The sequence below is a fragment of the Kogia breviceps genome, chromosome 18, assembly GCF_026419965.1.
Source record: "Kogia breviceps isolate mKogBre1 chromosome 18, mKogBre1 haplotype 1, whole genome shotgun sequence".
Classification (NCBI taxonomy): Eukaryota; Metazoa; Chordata; class Mammalia; order Artiodactyla; family Physeteridae; genus Kogia; species Kogia breviceps.
In genome coordinates this window covers 58,434,635-58,452,216 of record NC_081327.1, presented here as the reverse complement: position 1 = coordinate 58,452,216, position 17,582 = coordinate 58,434,635, and the positions used below count along the sequence as shown (strand labels likewise).

Here is a 17,582-nt window from a genome sequence, read left to right as displayed (position 1 = left end):
AGGAATGTTAGGTGAATGAGAGGTGCTGGAAAGTGGAGGAATCCCGGGGAGACTCTCCGCCGACCTTATAAATGGTTCCGGCTGGATGAGAATACAGTCCTCCTCCAAAACCCTCAGGGAAGAAGATAGAAAAACATACGGAAGCATCCATACCAATGTCCCACGTATAGTAATACTTGAACTCTGTAGTTCCCCGGGAAACGGGATTCCAGTCGGCTTCGAAGTCCTGGTCTGAGGTGGATGTCACCACACCCAGCCCACGGTGACCTGATTCCCTTCACTTTTGCTTGGCTCCATCCTTCCTCCAAAGCCCTGGTGCCCTGGCCCCTCCTCTCTCGGGGAGGACCCCACACCCCACACCTGTGCTGGCAGCAGCCCCTGCATCTGGTGGCCTCGACGTGCGGAGCTTTACTGCACTCGTATGTGTACCCACTCATTTATTGTTATCTAAGCAAGTCGTTTTTCAAAGAATTGTAAGAGGCTGAGTCTTTTCTTTCAATTGAATCTATGTGGAGTTCCAACTCCTAAAATATGAGCGGACGTGTTCTTTGCAGCTGGGGAAGGTGCCCTAGAGAGGGGAAGTGCCCTGCCACATGGAGAGGGGCAGAGGTGACGGTCGTCTCCATGCCACACTCACTGCCCCCCCGTCTCAAGCTGTCGCTGTCCCCCGGGGGTGGTGGGAACCATGAGGACTCAGCTCCAGCATCCTCTGTTCAAATTGTGTCCCTGCCCCTGGAGTCTGGGGTCCTGGGCAGCTTTGCCTGTCTCCAGGCCTCGGCCTCTTCCTCGGAAGCACCCACCTCACGACTGTGCCGGGACGTGTGACCTAGTGGATGAAGAGGTCAGGGCTGCCTGGCCCCCAGCACAGGCCCAGCTGTGGGGCTGCAGGGACCCCAGTCTCAGATTACCAGATTTTGTAACTGAGGAATAATTGCTTAGTATAAACATGTCCCCAGGTAGAATGTTATTAGTTCTTCATCTGAAATTCCAGTGTAACTGGGCGTCCAGTCCCTGAGGATGAGGCCATCTCCTGGCCCCTGGGCAGCCCTGCATGCCAGGCTGAGGGCGCAGGGCCAGGGCCGGGAGTGTGCCCAGGTCTGGATGCCCCTGGCCCATCACCCGGCCTGAAAGGGACAGACGGACCTGAAAGCAAAACAGCCAATGAGGTGGTAGGTGATCCCAAAGCCATCCAACAGTGGTGTCAATACTGGACGGCGCTGGGCCTGTCAGAGCCCTTCTGGGAGGTTCAGGTGAGACTGAGTAGCCCCCGGGCGGGCTTCTCCTGCCTCCCTCCTGTCCAGGCATCCCTGCAAATAATCTCGCCTCACCAATAATAACAGGCATGTAAGAGCTAACACTTAGGGCTTTTGTTACGGGCCATATGCCGTTCCAGCCACTTTCCACGTGTGTTCCTGATTTCAGATGCACAGAGAAGCACTCTGAAATGCACTGACAGAAAGCGCGGCCATTCGCCTCGCTCGGGGACTCTGTGGGTCATTGAATTCACGCACAGCCCAGGGAGGGCTTGTCTCTGCTCCTCAGTGGCTGCGAGGTAGGGTAAGGAGTGAGGCTCGGACTGAGGAAACCAGGAGAGAACTCAGTGGCCCCTCATAAGAAAGGGAGCCGGAGGCTCAAGGGACGGGGCGAGGAACCCAGCAGGAGTGGAGGGAGGGCTGGAGGGAGGGCTGGAGGGAGGGCGCGCCAAGCCCCTCCCGCAGGAGAGGAACCCCGGGGAGCCACAGCGGCGTCCTAGGCCGTCGTGAGTGCTAGAGGGGGGCTGCAGTCTAGGCGGAGGAGGTGGCGTGGCCCAAGGAGGCCAGCTTCGTCTAAGGGACCCGAGCCAGGACGAAGTTCTCACAGGTGCAGGCGCTCAGGAAGGAAGCGGATCTGTGGCCACTTTAAGCGAAGTGGGGAGATACACAGCCTGGGCCGGACCCCCGGCTGTGCCACCTGCCGACGGGCAGACACTCACGTCTCTGAGCCTCGTTTCTTGCCTGGAAACCTGGTGGCCTCACTGTAAAGGTTAAACGAGGCACAGGTTCCCGCCCCTCGGGGGAGAGCCCGGGAAGACCGCGTGGACCGGGGGACCCAGCATGAGCACCTGGCAATACGGGAGCACCTTTGTCAACACCCGGCGGGGGACCCAGGTCTTTGGGGGTCGCTGAGCCGCCTGAGAACCTGAGCTGTGGACACGCCTCCCCCGCAGTGCATGGAGGCCGCAGCCCTGTGAGGCTGCCGTGGACGTGGAGTTGGGGCCTTCAACCCGCCCCCCGAGAGGAGGGCCCAGCGCAGGGCCCAGACCCTCCACACAACAGTCACACTCACTGTAACCCGGCCGCCCCGCGCGTGAGGCGCGCGAGCACAGCTCCTCGGGGCCAGCCGCGCGACGGGCTTAGCGCTGGGCTGGCCCGGAGCAGGCGCCTGGAAGCATCCGCTCCTGCCAGAGGCCTGGATGCCCGGCCCTCTCGGGGCTCCGTCCCCTGGTCCAGATCAGCCCCTTCGGCCTCTCTCTTTCCCGGGTATCCACACAGAAGGGTGGGGTGCAGGGGTGTCCCAGGGGGAGCTGGGCTTGATGAGATCCTTGGCTTCGAGGGGTGGGGTGTGGGGAGGCCGAGGGCAGAGGGTCTGGGCCCGTCCAGCTCTGCACGGGCTCACCTGGGCCCCGGGCACGCAGCGCCTCTGGGATTCCACCCCTCTCCCTAGACGAGGAGGGGGCGGCCAGGCTTCCCCCTTCCCGCGGGACCCTGGGCGCGCTGCGGCCACAGGACACGACCGCCAGGGGGCGCTGTGCCCACAACTCGCTGAGCCGCCCCGCCCTTCCGCAGGGCTCAAGCCCCCGCCCTCCAGCACACCACCTTTTCCGGGGGGCGGGGGGGAGCCCTCACGGTCCCCCCTTCCTGACTCCCCTTTGGGTCTCGGCTGCCTGCCTCTAACTCTAACGTCTAGCACCCGGAGAAGCCAGAGGAAAGCTCTGCGGCACGAGTCACCCCGGAGGGGACTGGGGCTTGTCCCGGGTCGCCTGAGAGCACGCCTGGGCTTCCTGCAGCCACGGCCACCTTCTCCAGCACCACCGCCAGGAGCTCCCCTGCCAGGGGCTGCACCCTGGGACAGCTGCAGGTGCCAAGCACAGGCCCATCTCAGCCCCCACTGGGAGACGCTGACGCTCTGTCCTGCCCCCGCCGCCGGGCCTCCCCGTCTGCCCCTGCTCACCCCGCGGGCCCCAACTTTCCAGAATAAGAAGAAATCTCCAGCACGAGGCACGGGTACCTGACAGCAATAAATTTATTAAGTGTCCCCCCCCCAAGATATAAACACAAACCAGTAAAAAAAAAACAAAACAAACCATAAAACATCAGGCCTGGAGCTAATAATAAAGCAGAGAGACAAACGGGCCAGACAAAATGGATTCGACCTATGGCGGAAGACAGCCGAGAAGACCGACACAGGGCGGGGCTGCTGTCGATACTAAAGGACACACACTTGGGAGCCCTAGGGTGACATGAGCGGGCCTGGTGGGGGAAAGGGCGGGGGTGTGTCAGTGGCCGCATGGCTCAGGGGCCAGACCTGTGGGTCCTGGCCGCGGCCGCGTCGCCCCCCTTCAGCTGCCTCACTTGGGGCCCTGGGCCTCGGACTCCTCCTCCTCGTCGTCGTATATCTCCCCCTCCTCCTCGGCCGTGGCGTCCTGGTACTGCTGGTACTCGGACACCAGGTCGTTCATGTTGCTCTCGGCCTCGGTGAACTCCATCTCGTCCATGCCCTCGCCCGTGTACCAGTGCAGGAAGGCCTTGCGGCGGAACATGGCCGTGAACTGCTCCGAGATGCGCTTGAACAGCTCCTGGATGGCCGTGCTGTTGCCGATGAAGGTGGAGGACATCTTGAGCCCGCGGGGCGGGATGTCGCACACGGCCACCTTCACGTTGTTGGGGATCCACTCCACGAAGTAGCTGCTGTTCTTGCTCTGGATGGCCAGCATCTGCTCGTCCACCTCCTTCATGGACATGCGGCCCCGGAAGACGGTGGCCACGGTCAGGTAGCGGCCGTGGCGCGGGTCGCAGGCGGCCATCATGTTCTTGGCGTCAAACATCTGCTGCGTGAGCTCGGGCACCGTCAGCGCGCGGTACTGCTGGCTGCCGCGGGCGGTCAGCGGCGCGAAGCCGGGCATGAAGAAGTGCAGGCGCGGGAAGGGCACCATGTTCACGGCCAGCTTGCGCAGGTCGGCGTTGAGCTGGCCCGGGAAGCGCAGGGAGGTGGTGACCCCGCTCATGGTGGCCGACACCAGGTGGTTGAGGTCCCCGTAGGTGGGCGTGGCCAGCTTGAGGGTGCGGAAGCAGATGTCGTACAGCGCCTCGTTGTCGATGCAGTAGGTCTCGTCCGTGTTCTCCACCAGCTGGTGGATGGACAGCGTGGCGTTGTAGGGCTCCACCACCGTGTCCGACACCTTGGGCGAGGGCACCACGCTGAAGGTGTTCATGATGCGGTCGGGGTACTCCTCGCGGACCTTGCTGATGAGGAGGGTCCCCATGCCCGAGCCCGTGCCGCCGCCCAGCGAGTGCGTCAGCTGGAAGCCCTGCAGGCAGTCGCAATTCTCACACTCCTTCCGCACCACGTCCAGGACCGAGTCCACCAGCTCGGCGCCCTCCGTGTAGTGGCCCTTGGCCCAGTTGTTGCCGGCCCCGCTCTGACCTGGGACGGGAGCAGGGGGACACGGACGGGGTCAGACCTCCAGCGCCTGCCTGAGGGCAACCGCGGACGCAGCCCTGTGCCCGTTTACCCTCCGTGAAGTGGGGTTGCCCGTACCTTCTCACCCCCTCCCTGGCTCTTAGCACCAGCCACACCATGTGGGGAGCCGATCAGCCCTCCCCTCCAGTCCTCCCACCCTCTGGCCGGCTGTGCTGGAAGGGTAAGTTGCAACCCCCGGCGTCCCTTGCAGCCCGGGGTCGGGAGGAGGGTCAGGCCCATCGGTTGGGGTGCTGAGCACTGGGGGGGGGGGTGGAAGTGGGGTGTGGCCTCCCTCCTGTCACTGTGTGAGCACCCAGGGCCCTGCCACCAGAGTCACGGGCGTGAGGACAGCGGTCCTGACCACAGCAACGTTGCGTGCTCGTGAGCTGGTATCCTCTGGGGCTCTACTTCTGCCTCCCCGCCCCCGCCCCCACCCCCATCTCTCTAAGGATCCTGTGAGCTCAAGCCTCTGCTTCACACATCGTTCCGCTTGAAATCACAAGTCCCCTTTCTCGGGGACTCTGTCCCAAGCTGCAAATTGGGGAGATCGGGTCTGCTCTGCAGGGTCACAGGGAGGGGTGACTCTGCCCTTGTTTCTGTTGATCTGGGTTTGTGGGCAGTGGGGGTCCACCAGGAGAGGCTGGGGCAGGAGAAACTTACCGAAGATGAAGTTGTCAGGCCTGAAGAGGTGCCCGAAGGCCCCAGAGCGGACGCTGTCCATGGTTCCAGGCTCCAGGTCCACCAGGATGGCCCGAGGCACATACTTGTGAGCTGAGGGCAGAGGGGTGGGTTACGTGGGTCACAGAAGCTAGGCGCCCCTCCTGCCCCCTGAGTCCTGCCCCGGACTGCCAGCCTCGTGCTCTCGCCCTAAGAGCTCAGACTCTGTGGTCAGAGAGGCAGGAGCCATGTGTGAAAAGGGAGTCATGGTTGACATCCGGACAGCCAGGACCAAATCCCATGGCTACATGGGCAGCCTAATATTTTGCCAGCTCACTAAAGACACCATTTAGCACCAGTTGCTGAGTAGCCCCTGCCCGACCTCTCCAGGTAACCCCTGCTCTGGACCCTCCCATGGGCCTCCTGAAGGGGCCTTTGGGACCCTGCCCAGCCCTGGCCGTTCCACCGGACTGTGCGTGTGTCTCATGGCCATTAAACACATTTGAATCTCGCTCGGGTTATTAGGATGCCCTGTCTTTATTCTGTGAGTCTCCGGTTGCACCTGCCAGCCAACCGAAAAGAGGGCAGAGATACTGGGACCCAGCAGTCAAGGTCCCCCCACCCCCACCCCCTCGGTCCAGGATGGGGGCTCACAAGAGGCCTCGTTGTAGTAGACGCTGATGCGTTCCAGCTGCAGGTCCGAGTCCCCTACATAATTGCCACTGGGGTCTATCCCGTGCTCGTCGCTGATGACCTCCCAGAACTGCAGGGGGAACGGAGGGGTCAGTAGGTGGTCGTGACCCCCACCAGGCCCCTTCCCTCCCTTCCAGCCTTGAAGCCCTGGTACAAAATTAGGGGCTTGGACCCAAAGCCTGCACTAGTCCCTTTGAGCGACTTTGAAAAAGCCCCCCTAGCTCTGTCATCTGTAAGAAAATTGTCATAATAAACATGCGTGTCCACGGAGACCAGAGCCTTCAGGGTGGTTCAGGGCTCAACTGACACAGACCCGGGTCCCCAGACCCCAGCTCTGCACTTGGTGACCAGGGGCCTTGGACCGTCCACTTCTCCATGAGTAACAAACCCCCTCTTGGGGTGTTTCGTTTTTAATCCCCTCCTTTCAGACGAGAAAGCTGAAGCACAGAGAAGGTCGGTGCTGGAGACAGGGTCCAGGATACGCGTGCCCCTCGGTGTCGGGGCAAAGATGTCCAGTGACAGGGCCTGGCGGCGTCCAGCACATCAGCAGCCTCAGCCAACAGGAACCACGGGGGCCTGAGTGAGGAATCACTTGCCTGGGGTCACCCAGCCTGTCCAAGCTGAGAGGGCACAGCCCCAGCTTCAAGGGCTCACTCTCCCCACGGCCTCCTGCCCTGCTTGCCCTGGGCGGGAGCCCACTGCACTTCTCTCAGGACTGGGGCGGGGCAGGACCCCCCCTTGCCAGCTGCGTGACCTTGGGCAGGTCCTGAAGATTCTCTGGGCCTCAGTGGCCTCACCTGTTCAGCGGGCCTGATGATGAAGCCAGGTTGCTGTGAGAATAAAGCAAGTTACTCTGCACAGAGCCTGCGAACGGTGAGTGCCCTGTGGGATCATTAGCACGCAAAGACACCCGCCCTGGGTGAAGGGAAGGCTGCACAGTGCTCTGTGCTCGCCCCAGGGGCGCTTCCAGGCTGTCCCAGAGCACAGCTGCCCGTGCAGGGGGGGGACGTGGTCACACACCGTGTGGCTTACCAGTGCCCCTCCCCTTTGCCCCTCGGGGTTGGGGTGACTCAGAAGAATGGCTGTGAAGGCCCCAAGAAGCAAAGGGCCCCTACATATGGGTCATGTGCTGGGGAGAAGACTGCTCAGGGAGAAAAGCAGTTAGAAATCCGTTTTCACGTGCGCATCTATATATAGATGTCTCTGACAGACATTCAAAAATCTGCTCCCGGCAGCCGTGCCTGAGAGTGGTCCTGGGTTGGGGGAGAGGCTTTGGCACTGCACACCATTTGGTTCTTTTGGAATTTTTGTCATGTGCACGTGTTAACTTCAAAAAAAAAAAAAAAACCATTAAAAATTTAAAAATGTTAAAACCTGAAAAGTATGAACTGTCACTATTATAAAATGTACAGAAGAATCTTGGCATTTCACCCAGAGACACTGTTATCAGAGGTCAGCTCTCAGCAAGAGTGGGGGCCGGACTTCTTCCTCCTTTGTGTGTTTCTGTCATTGATAAGTTTTCTTCTTTTTTTCTGCACGAAGTGTGCATTAACGCTGTAATGAGAGGTGTCACTGAGGCATTCAGGGCCTGATCAGAGCTCCCTCCCACTGCTTGGCTCCCCACGCCCTCCTCAGGAGAGTGTGAGCCGGGGGCCTTGGTTCCCACAGCCCTGGGACACCCCAGACCTCTGGCTTCAGAGACACCCACAGCCCCTGTAGAGAAGGGATGAGCTTGAGATGGCAAGTGTGGGAGGGGGACAGAGTGACTCGGCCACCGAGCCACCAACACATCTATGGAAAGTTCTCTGGACCCCTCAGTGGGATGCATAGGCTTCCGGGAGGCAGCAGAGCAGAGTGAGTGCAGACGCCGGCACTGGCCAGTGTGTGCCAGTGACGCTACCTCTCAGGACCTCCGTTTTCTCATCTGTAAAGTGGACATAATATGACACCCACTTCAAGTGGTCAGCTCGAGGCCTGACACATAAAAAGCAGTCAGCAAATTGCAATGATATACAGAGTAAAAGCAAAAATCTCGCGGCAGATGCTATATTTTTTATACGTAGGTGCATATGCACAGCAGATGGACTAGAATCGTGGAGAATAACTTGTCCTGCCTGAAGAGAGGGACCGAGAGGGGTGAGGTGCTTACATGGGCACTTGAGCCTTATCTGCAATGTTTCGACTTTTTAGAAGGAGAATATGTTAATAATAGCTTTTGTAGCTAAAACAAATACGAGTTGTAATTTAAAATAATAAAAACTTAGTAGAATATATTATATATACAGATCATATAACATTTAATAAATAACAAAATACTATTTTATAAATTAAAGAATAATCATGATCATCACTACAGATGAGAAAACTGCCAGACGGCGCGTGGACCCCAGGGGCCGGGCCAGGGCTCCTATTTCAGACCCCGCGGTTTTGTCTCGAGCTGGGGGCGTGCGCCGCGGCGCTGTCCGTGGTGCTGACCTTTGCGGCGCCTACCCTCGTGGGCGGGGAGGTGGCGGGGCGCGCGCAGGAGCCCAAGGCAAGAGGGGTGCACTGGCTCCCGGGAGGGAGCGCTGGCCGACTGGGGGGCGTTCAGCCCCTCTAGGACCCCATGCCCCTCCCCGGCCCGTGCACAGCCAGCACCCACAGGACCCAAATGGGAGGGGCGGGCGTGGGGATGGGGCACGGAAACCAGGAAATTCCTCTTCCCATTGGCTGTCAGGGCCAGGGCCCGCCCTTCCGAGGCCCCGCCCAGCGGCCGAGAGGCTGGGCGCAGACAAAGGCTCCAGGACGGCCCTGCCCCCTGGGGGAGGAGGGTGGGGTCCCCAGACTCCGGCCCACTGTGGGAGCTGGGGGCTCCCTGCCCATCTTGATGTGTCCGCACAGGCCTAGATTCAGACTCCTGCCCCGTCCCTCCCAGGCGTTTTTTTTTTAACCCCTGGGGGAAGGGCGAAACCCATTCCCACCGCAGCCTGGAGAGGCGCAGCGCCCAGCACGCAGTGGTCATTGTCACGAGTCATAAATGCTGTCATGTCACCTCTCAGGAGAGCCGTGCCCTCTCCTGGCCCCGATCGCCCTGACCTCCCTCCATAACTTCCACTCCCATCCCCACCCGCAGCCAGGCCCTGCCCGGAGCGGGCAGCCCGCCCCCAAGCAGGGGAAGCAGTCCCCCTTGCCCACCCCAGGCAGCTACTGCTGGTGATGGGCGAGAAAAGTTTGCTCTCCCTCCACCAGGAGGCCACAACCAGTACGGAAGCTGGAGACAAAAATGGCCGAGGAACGCCTGCCTGTCCACAGGGCAGGTGCTGGGCGCCGGGTCAGGCAAATCCGCACACGCTGTGAGCGCGTCCAGTTTGGTCCTGGAGATTTTCCAGGGCAGGGAGGGCCACAAGGAAACCACTAGACTGCTTCCATGGGTCACTGCAAAGGGCAGCGGTTGAAAGGGAAGAAACGATCCCCCCTCCCCCCCAAATCCACCACTCTCTCTTTTGCATTGTTAAAAAGGATCAGATATTCGTTTTAAAAACAAGCAAGAGTTAAGGAAATTCAGCCAAAATGAATAAAAAGTAATGAGCAAACCCAAGGGCCACTGCACTTGAAGCAGGGAAAAAAAATCTCTGCGGAGGTCACTGTCCAGCCCTGCCCCCCACCCATGGGGCTGCAGCTGGGCATAAACCTGCGTTTGCCTGCTCAGTGCCGGTGCAGCCATAGAAGGAAGCCCCGTGACAGGACCACCGCTCCCCCGGGCTCATGGTGGGACTCCAGCTGCCATGCTTTCCTTCAGTGACCCCTGACTCTCGGAGGAGCACGTCCTCAGGGCAGGCCTGGCCCCTGTGACCATTAATGAGCCCACGGCCCCTTGTGCCCGTCCGGGGCAGATGTCAGTGACAGCCCCCAGAGCCCTGACTTAATTTGAGGCCTTGGTCCCCCAGGCCTCCCCTCCCCCAGCCCCTTCCTCAGGCAGGCACAGCTGTCTCCTCGGTGATTAGGGTGTCTCCCCACTACGCCCTCCCCCCAATGTGAGGCGCCTCCACCCTAGAGCCCAAGTTGCAATTTACATGTCAGCCACGTGGCTGCCCCAGCCCTGTTGTAATTAGCTTTTTGTTCTCGCCCGGTTTCCATGGCGACAGCCTCCTGAGGAAGCCTTTCCCGGCCCCTTCCCCTCCAGGACCTGTCTCCTCCCACTGCTCGACACCATCCCTCGCTGGGTCCCTGGCCTTGGTGCTGACAAAGCCCCCCGCCCCCCCCCATATTGTTCTGAGGAGAGCACGGGGGACAGCAGGCCGCACCCACCCAGCCTGAGCCCTGCGCTGGGCATCTACAGAGACCGAGAGCCGGAAGGTGGAGAGGCTCTGTCTCCACTTGCTGTGTGACCTTGGGCAAGACACAGCTTCCCTGGACTTAGGGACGGGACACCCGCCTCCGGGGTTCGCCTGGGGATGACGCCATCCCCTTCCCGCCTCAGTTCCAACATCTGTGAGGTGGGCTAACAATGGACGGGAGGGGCCTAGTGGTGAGGTAGCTCTCGACCCCACCCGCCCACCCCGGCTTTGTTCCCACGTCCGACCCCGAGACTCGCGGTCCCTACGTGGGTTTGATCCAACCCTGTGGCGAGGGGCGAGGGGTTGCCCAGGCAGGGCTGCGCTGACGGAGAGTCCAGCCCTCGACCAAGGTCACCCCGAGTCCGGGCCCAGTGCCTCCCCCAACAAAGGAAAAGGGTGGGGCCAGGAAGCTGAGGGTGGTCAAAGCTAGGCGGGGGCTTGGGGCGGCTAGGGACGCTTGGAGGGTAGGTACCAAGTTACTGGCGTGCCGTGGGGGGGGAATCATTATGGCTTTGGGGCGAGCCCCACCCAAACCTGCCCACCCCACCCATCTCGCCCGAGTCTGCACTGTGACCCCAGAGAAGAGGGCCACGCCCAGCCAGCGCCGCCCCCACCCCACCCCGCACCTGCAGCTGCGGGCGGATGCAGTCTAGCGGCTGACCTGCGCTGCGCTCCCGCAGGCCCGAGGTGAGCCCGGTAGGGGCAGAGGAAAGGCGGAGGCGGGGATGGCGGAGAGGGCACGACCCGGCGTCCCGGCAGCCCGCAGCGAGGGCAGCCCATCCTTTGCTTCGAGGCTTCGCCGTGGCGAGCGAGGCTCGGGGTGCGGCTCTGCGCGCACCGCCTGCCTGCTTCCCTCCCCCCAGGGACCGGCCCGAGGAGGGGGCGGGGGACGCGAGAGGCGCGCCGGGTGCGGGGCCCGGCGCAGGGGGGCGGCGCGCGGCCTCACCTTGGCCCCGATCTGGTTGCCGCACTGGCCGGCCTGGATGTGCACGATCTCCCTCATGCTCGGTGCGTGGGGCGGGCGGCTGCGGGACGCAGGCGGACGCGCTGGGGCCGGGGCTGGCTGCGGAGGATCTGCCGCCCCCGCCGCCCGCTCTTATAGGCTGGGCCCCGCCCGCCGCGCCCGGCCTGGCGTCATCGCGCGCGGCCAATCCGGGGACGCCGCCGCAGAATGCGGCAGGGCTGCAGCATCAGCACCGCGCATCCCCGCTCCGCCGCGCGCTGCAGCGCCTCCTCCCGCCGCCCCAGGGGTCTGGGGACCGCGCACCCGAAAGGAGGGGCCGGCGAGCTCCAGGGAGGACAATAGAAGCCCCCTTGGCCGTCGGCCCCGGCCCGGCTGCCGCCTCTATCCCACCCCAGCGGCAGCCTCCCCCCTCGGCTTTGCGAGGAGGGTCCTTCTTGTCCACACCTGTCTAGGGACCAACCCCACTTCCCACCCCGAAAAGCCAACATGGACGCCTCCCAGCTCCCTGTCTTGTGTCGCGAAGGGGCGGACCAGGTACTCTGAGTTTTGCCGGGTCCCTTAATGGTGGGGTAGCCGGGCAAAGGCTGCAGCAGGCACCGACTTCTCTCCAGAAGAAAGAAATCGTGGGGCAGGGCTCCCAAACGTCTGAGTCAGAAGGGCTGTGAGTGCAGGAGGGTGGCGGTGCGTTGCTATGGCAGCTCGGAGTTCCACTGTTCTTCTCTGCACTGGGGGATGCCACCTGCCCCTTCTTCCCCAGGGGGCTGCCATGAGATTCCAAATGGACCTAGCAGGTGGGGCCGCTTTGTACCCCTGCCAGGCACAGCACCTGGCACGTAGCTGCTGCTCAGTGAACATCGGTGTCGGGAATCGTCATAAGGACACAAACAAGCCAGGCACAGAACTAACGGGGGTGGGGGTGGGGGAGGGCAGTGGTTTCTGTCTGACTCACTCTCCCTGATGTCACCTGTACCCCTGGAGTCTTGGTCCAAGTGAGGCCAAGGAAATTCGGTGGGCTAGGGGAGCCACGTAGGGAGATGGTGTGCGCATAAGGGAGAGAAGGGAGGCGGTGAAGTGGACACGCAGTTCAGAGGCTGGACAACCCACTGGCCTAGCAGTCGGCTGGGGTCAGACGTTATAGTGAAACCGCCTATCGTAAAATCCTCCTGATATTTCAGTAACAAAATCCTCAGGAGGGGCCTCAGCCACAGCGTGCGGACCTGTTCCTGTCTGTGCGCTCACGCTGCTTGTGTGGTGTAGCTGTGTGCGCGCCCCTCTCTCTCTCCTCTTGCAGCTTCCCCAGTTTGGCAAGTCTAGAAATGGGCCTTTTGTTCTCGAGAGACGCCCTCCCTCACAACACGTCCGTGATGTGGCTTTCTGTGGTTGGCTTCCAGCCGCCTGGGGCCCCTCCCTGTCCCCGTTCAGGGGGTCCTGGTGAGAGTGGAGCTGGCTGCGCCTCCCTGTTGAGCAAAGGAAGAAGCTTTGCATCCTGTTGACCAGGACCCATCACCGGCCCTGCCGCCCTGCAGGATGGCATCGGCCCAGGCCAGCTCCCCCTCCATCCCCAGAGGGCTCTGGTGCCCGGCTCGAGGCTGACTCATCATCCTGTCTCCCAGCAAAAGCCGGCCCTGCTGGGAACCAGCTCCCAGCCCCGAGGAGGCCAGCAGTCAGGGCTGGAGCTGCCAGTGGTGGGCGGGCAGGAACTGGCCGGGACAGGGCTCGCTCGGGTGGCCGGCCAGGGGGTGGCAGGGGCTGCAGGCTTTACTAGACCTGCCTTGGAGTTGGCTGATAGCATCAGTGTTCCTCCACTGAGCCTGCACCAGGAAGGGGGCCGAATGTGTGCTGTGTCTGTGGAGGAAGCGGGTGGGAACTCAGCCCCGGCTTGCAGCAGAGCGAGGACCCGAGGGCTCCGGGCATCGGTCAGCACGGCCCACCGCAGAGGCCACTCCCCTGGGGCTTGGACACCCCTGCAGCCCCTGCACAGCCTCACCGCCTTCTGGGCGGCCTTGCCTCCCACTCCCCAGGGCTGGTGGAGCCCTGACCCTCCTCCCGGAAGGGCAGTACTTGGAAGAGAGCAGACCGCAGCCTCCGGGCCACCCTGCCGCTGGACGAGGCAGGGATACGGACGAGGGGCTGCGGGACCGGGCCGGAGGGGGCCGTGCTCTGGCCAGGGTCACACATGGGTCACTGTGGTCCTGCCTCTGCTGTCGAGGGCGCCGGGACAGTGCTGGGGTCTTGTCACCACGGTGGTGACTGGGGGCAGGGGAGCTGCTGCCCTTACTCCAGTTGCTCTGGGCTGGGGTTTGCACCCCAGAGAGAAAGCAAAGGCACAGGATCGAGTGGGTGTGGTCGGGTTCTCCACGCTCTCCCCCAGGTGGGGCTGTTGGTTCCTCACCTGGGCAGGCCAGCCACAGTTTCTGGCTGGTTCCTGGGATTTCCTTCCTTCCTTCCCCTCCTCAGCCCCGCCCCCACTCCTCCACCTCAAGCTTCGAGCAGCTTCTGGAAGGAGGCAAGACAGATGGCAAGGAGGCTGCACCAAGCATAGAATTTATTACCAGATTGCTTCCTGGCCCCAGGAGCCTGGGTACTGGTCCCCGATTCAGGCCGATGGCTCCCGCTTCACCCAGAGCAGGTGTCGGCGGGCACTGTCTGCCGGGGGGGGGGGGGGGGGCGTGCGGGGTCAACAGATGGGCTGAGCCTTAGAAGAGAGAAGCCCCACCCTCCCGCTGTGGCTCCACGCCCTCCCCCTTGCTGGCCACAAAGTCCTTGGAGCAGCACTGCCTGCCGACAGCTTTTGCCACCACACTGCACATCCCAGTGGGCGGGGTGGCGGGGGGGGGCAGTCCCCAGAGTGGGTGCGGCGGGTCTCTGGATGAGGGGGGACTCCACAGACGTGGGCAGTGCCCCGCCGTCTCCCCAGCCTCCTCCATCCCCCACAGCTCCTCCCGGAGCTCCGTGCCATTCCCCTCTCGGGCCCCAGAGGGTCCGCGCGTACACCCCTGCAGAGATGGCCTGCCCCTCCTCTCTGCCAAGGGACTGCCCCGGCCGCCCAGGGCTTGGGCCTCACGACAGCACCTCCTCCCCGGGCCCCGCAGCTCACCAGGAGCCCTGCAGCACCTCCCGGAGCGTCTTCCGGAGCTCCTGGCTGCGGAAGGCGTAGATGAGAGGGTCCACGATGGCGTTGCAGATGATGAGGGTGAGGAAGAGGTTGAAGTTCTTGAAGACGCAGCCGCAGGTGGGGTGCTGAGGGCAGAGGACTATGAGCGAGAGGTGCAGGAAGAAGGGGCCCCAGCAGAGGAAGAAGGTGCCCAGCAGGATGGTGAGGGTGGCCGCGCCCTTGAGGCCGAAGCCCTGCTGGGCGGAGCGCCGCCTCTTGTGGAGCCGGGCGATGCCCCGGGCGTGCTGGCACGCCCGGGCCAGCATGTGGACGTACAGCACGGCCATGAGCACCAGCATGGCTACGAAGAAGCTTACGAGACAGAGCAGGACGGCTGCGTGGTGGTAGTAGGCAATGAAGAGGGTGCTGGCGAGGGTGCTGGCCACCCAGATGGCCGCCATGGCCCGCCACGCCCTGGGCAGTGTCACGAGGCTGTGGTACCGCAGGGCGTAGAAGATGGAGATGTAGCGGTCCACGGCGATGGCGCCCAGGAAGCAGAGGCTGGACACCATGGAGCTGCAGATGAGCACGTCGATGACGTCGTCCAGCCGCTGCACCACGGCAGCCCGAGGGGCCAGGGCGCCGGCCTCCAGCAGCAGCATGACGGCCGTCTCCAGCACGTTGCTGACGCTCACGAGCAGGTCGGACGCGGCCAGGCAGCAGATGAAGTAGTACATGGGCGAGTGCAGGTTGCGGTTCTTGATGATGGCGGCCACCACCAGCACGTTCTCCACGAGACTCACCAGCCCCAAGCTGAGGAACAGCCCTTCGGGAACGGACACCTCCAGGCACTGGGGCGCCGTCTGGTTGGCGGCCAGCCCGAGGCGGGGGGTGGCTGGGGACGTGGAGTTGAGGGGACTCAGCAGCTGCCTCTGGGGGCCGAGCACTGGCATCGTCCTGCCAGGGAGCAGGAAGGGCTCCTTGCTCTCCGGGTCCCGCTCAACTCATGGCTCCACCGGGAGGCCCCTCACACTGCGTCCTCCTGGGCTGAACAAATGTCGGCCCTGGCACGGCCCCGGGCCTCTCCAGCCCAGGCAGGACCCCGAGCTCCCAGGTGCCAGCCCTGCGGGCTCAGCGACTCTCTCCTGGTCCTCAGTCCACCCGCCCTCTTCCCTGGAGGCGCGGTCGCCCAAATCCGGACAGTTCTAGGCCTCTGGCCACCTCCGGTCCTACGGGACTTCCTGCCTTCCTCAGCATCTTTAAAGTCGTCCGCGAGCCCCTCCTCCTGAGGGCGGCACCTTGACGGCCGCGGGCCCGGGCTGCAGCTCCACGGCTGCCGCTAGATGGCGCAGCTGGCCCCGGGCCCGTCCCGGCGGCCTGGCGCTCCGACCACTGCAGTCTGGCCGGCCGCGCCCGTGCTCAGCCCACCTCCCCTCCAGGTGTCGCGGGCGCGGGGGTCCCGCTCCGGACCTGCCTCTGAGACTTCCAGCCCTCTTCCAGGCCCGATGCAAGACCACCGCCCCCTCCGAAGCCGTCCGATCCTGCCTCAGGAACAGCGGCTGGCTATTCGCTCTACACACACACACACAGACACACACAGAGACACACACACACACAGACACACACACACACACACACACACACACACACCCGCCTGCCCCACGTTAAACGCCGACTGAAGGCGGCCCTGCCCCAAGGACCCCCAGCCGGGGAAGGGGCAGGGACAGGGACAGAGCTGCTGCCAGACCTCCCCCGACGGCCCCCCACTGCCTCTGCAAAAGGTAAAGGCAGCCGAGCCAGCACTCCTCTGTCACTAAAGAGTGCTCGGTGCTGACGACAAAGCCCCCTCTGAGGGCGGGGTGGGCGTGGACCGCAGGGCCGGCCCAGCCCCTCACGGGTGGGGGAAGTCAGAGGCCGGCCGAGGGTCTGGTGCTTTGAAGGCGCCGGGCTGTGATGTTCCTGTTTGGGTCCGTCCTGTGCCCCCCGGCACACGGGGGAGGGCGCACCTGCTCACCAGCGTCAGCTCCCTTCCCTGCCCTTGACGACTCACACAGCTCTTTCCCCCTCTGCCTCTGCTGGTGCTATTTATTGAAGCGCGCCGTACATGAGAGTACACGAATCATAAACATGCAGGTCGGTGCACACCTCATCCAAATACAGCCGGGAAAGCAGGACCAAATCAGTCAGTCAATCAAACACTGACCGCACCAGACCCTCCGGGGTGTCCTCCGGCCCCGACCACCGGTTAACTTTGCCGGCTTTGGAACCTGATACGCGTGGATTCTGGACCCTTCCTCACTCAGCACTGAGACACCCTCGCGGACGCACGCAGCGGTTGTTAACGCGCGGGCCGCGTGGGCGTTTGGGTGGCCCCCGCCCGTCACAGACACCGCTGCTGGGTGACACACAGGGGTGGGACCGCAGGGTCAGAGGCACACCTTCAGCTTTGGTAGATTCCGCCAAACCGTTTTACACCCTGCTGGACCTGTTTGCCTGTTTCTGGCCGTGCACGAGTCCCCCACCCGCCACGTAGAGGAGGGTGGAAGGAAGGGCCTCGCCTGGGCTCCGCGGGAACCAGGGCGCCCCACCTCCTGGTGGAGAACGCCGAAGGGAGCAAAGGGTCTCAGGGCAGGACCACGAGGCAGAGGCACGGTGGGGGCGGTGCTGGCACCGCTGCCCTGAACCCCGGTGTCTCTGCCGCGTGAGTCCCAGGACTCCCTGGCCGCCGGGCGAGCAGTGTCCTGCCTCTAGCTCACGTGTCATCACGGCTCCATAAACGGGGCCTTTGAGATTGCCGTGCCTCCCCAGGGCCAGCGCCCCCAGCCTGAGACTTCAAAGGCCAGGAGAACTGGGCAGCCTTTGCCATGAGACCGCAGCCCTCTTCCTGGGGAGGCCTCGAGACTCCCTGCCTGGTTCTCACCCCGAGGCAGGGGGACAGCAGGTACAGCTGAGCTGCGATTGGTCACAGCCCTGGGAAACGTCCACGTGAAACCACAGCTAACCCCGCGGCCAGTCCTACCCGCTCGACCTCCGGTGCCCCCGGAAGAAAGCAAGTGAGGACTGGCCACCCCCTCAGAGGACACACCACATGAGACCACGTGCCGACCACTCGTGAGTTTGTGAGAGCAGGAACTGTCTC

The 17,582-nt window shown here is 63.0% G+C and overlaps 1 protein-coding gene across 3 annotated transcripts; it reads right to left on the bottom strand.

Moving 5' to 3' along the window:
- Window positions 1-3,264: 3,264 nt before the first annotated feature.
- Window positions 3,265-15,411, bottom strand: LOC131745479 (tubulin beta-3 chain). Of its 3 annotated transcripts, XM_059045943.2 has the most exons (6): window positions 14,447-15,411; window positions 12,857-12,861; window positions 11,332-11,459; window positions 6,031-6,139; window positions 5,380-5,490; window positions 3,265-4,683 (listed from the first exon to the last, which is right to left on the bottom strand). In XM_059045943.2, exons 1-6 carry the CDS (start codon window positions 15,394-15,396, stop codon window positions 3,608-3,610), a joined length of 2,379 nt encoding a protein of 792 aa, XP_058901926.1. In that variant the 5' UTR covers window positions 15,397-15,411; the 3' UTR covers window positions 3,265-3,607. The 3 variants fall into 3 exon arrangements, with proteins under 3 accessions (XP_058901926.1, XP_066875595.1, XP_066875594.1); XM_067019494.1 differs by lacking the exons at window positions 12,857-12,861; window positions 14,447-15,411 and having other exon boundaries at window positions 11,012-11,972; XM_067019493.1 differs by lacking the exons at window positions 12,857-12,861; window positions 14,447-15,411 and having other exon boundaries at window positions 11,047-11,471.
- Window positions 15,412-17,582: the final 2,171 nt, after the last annotated feature.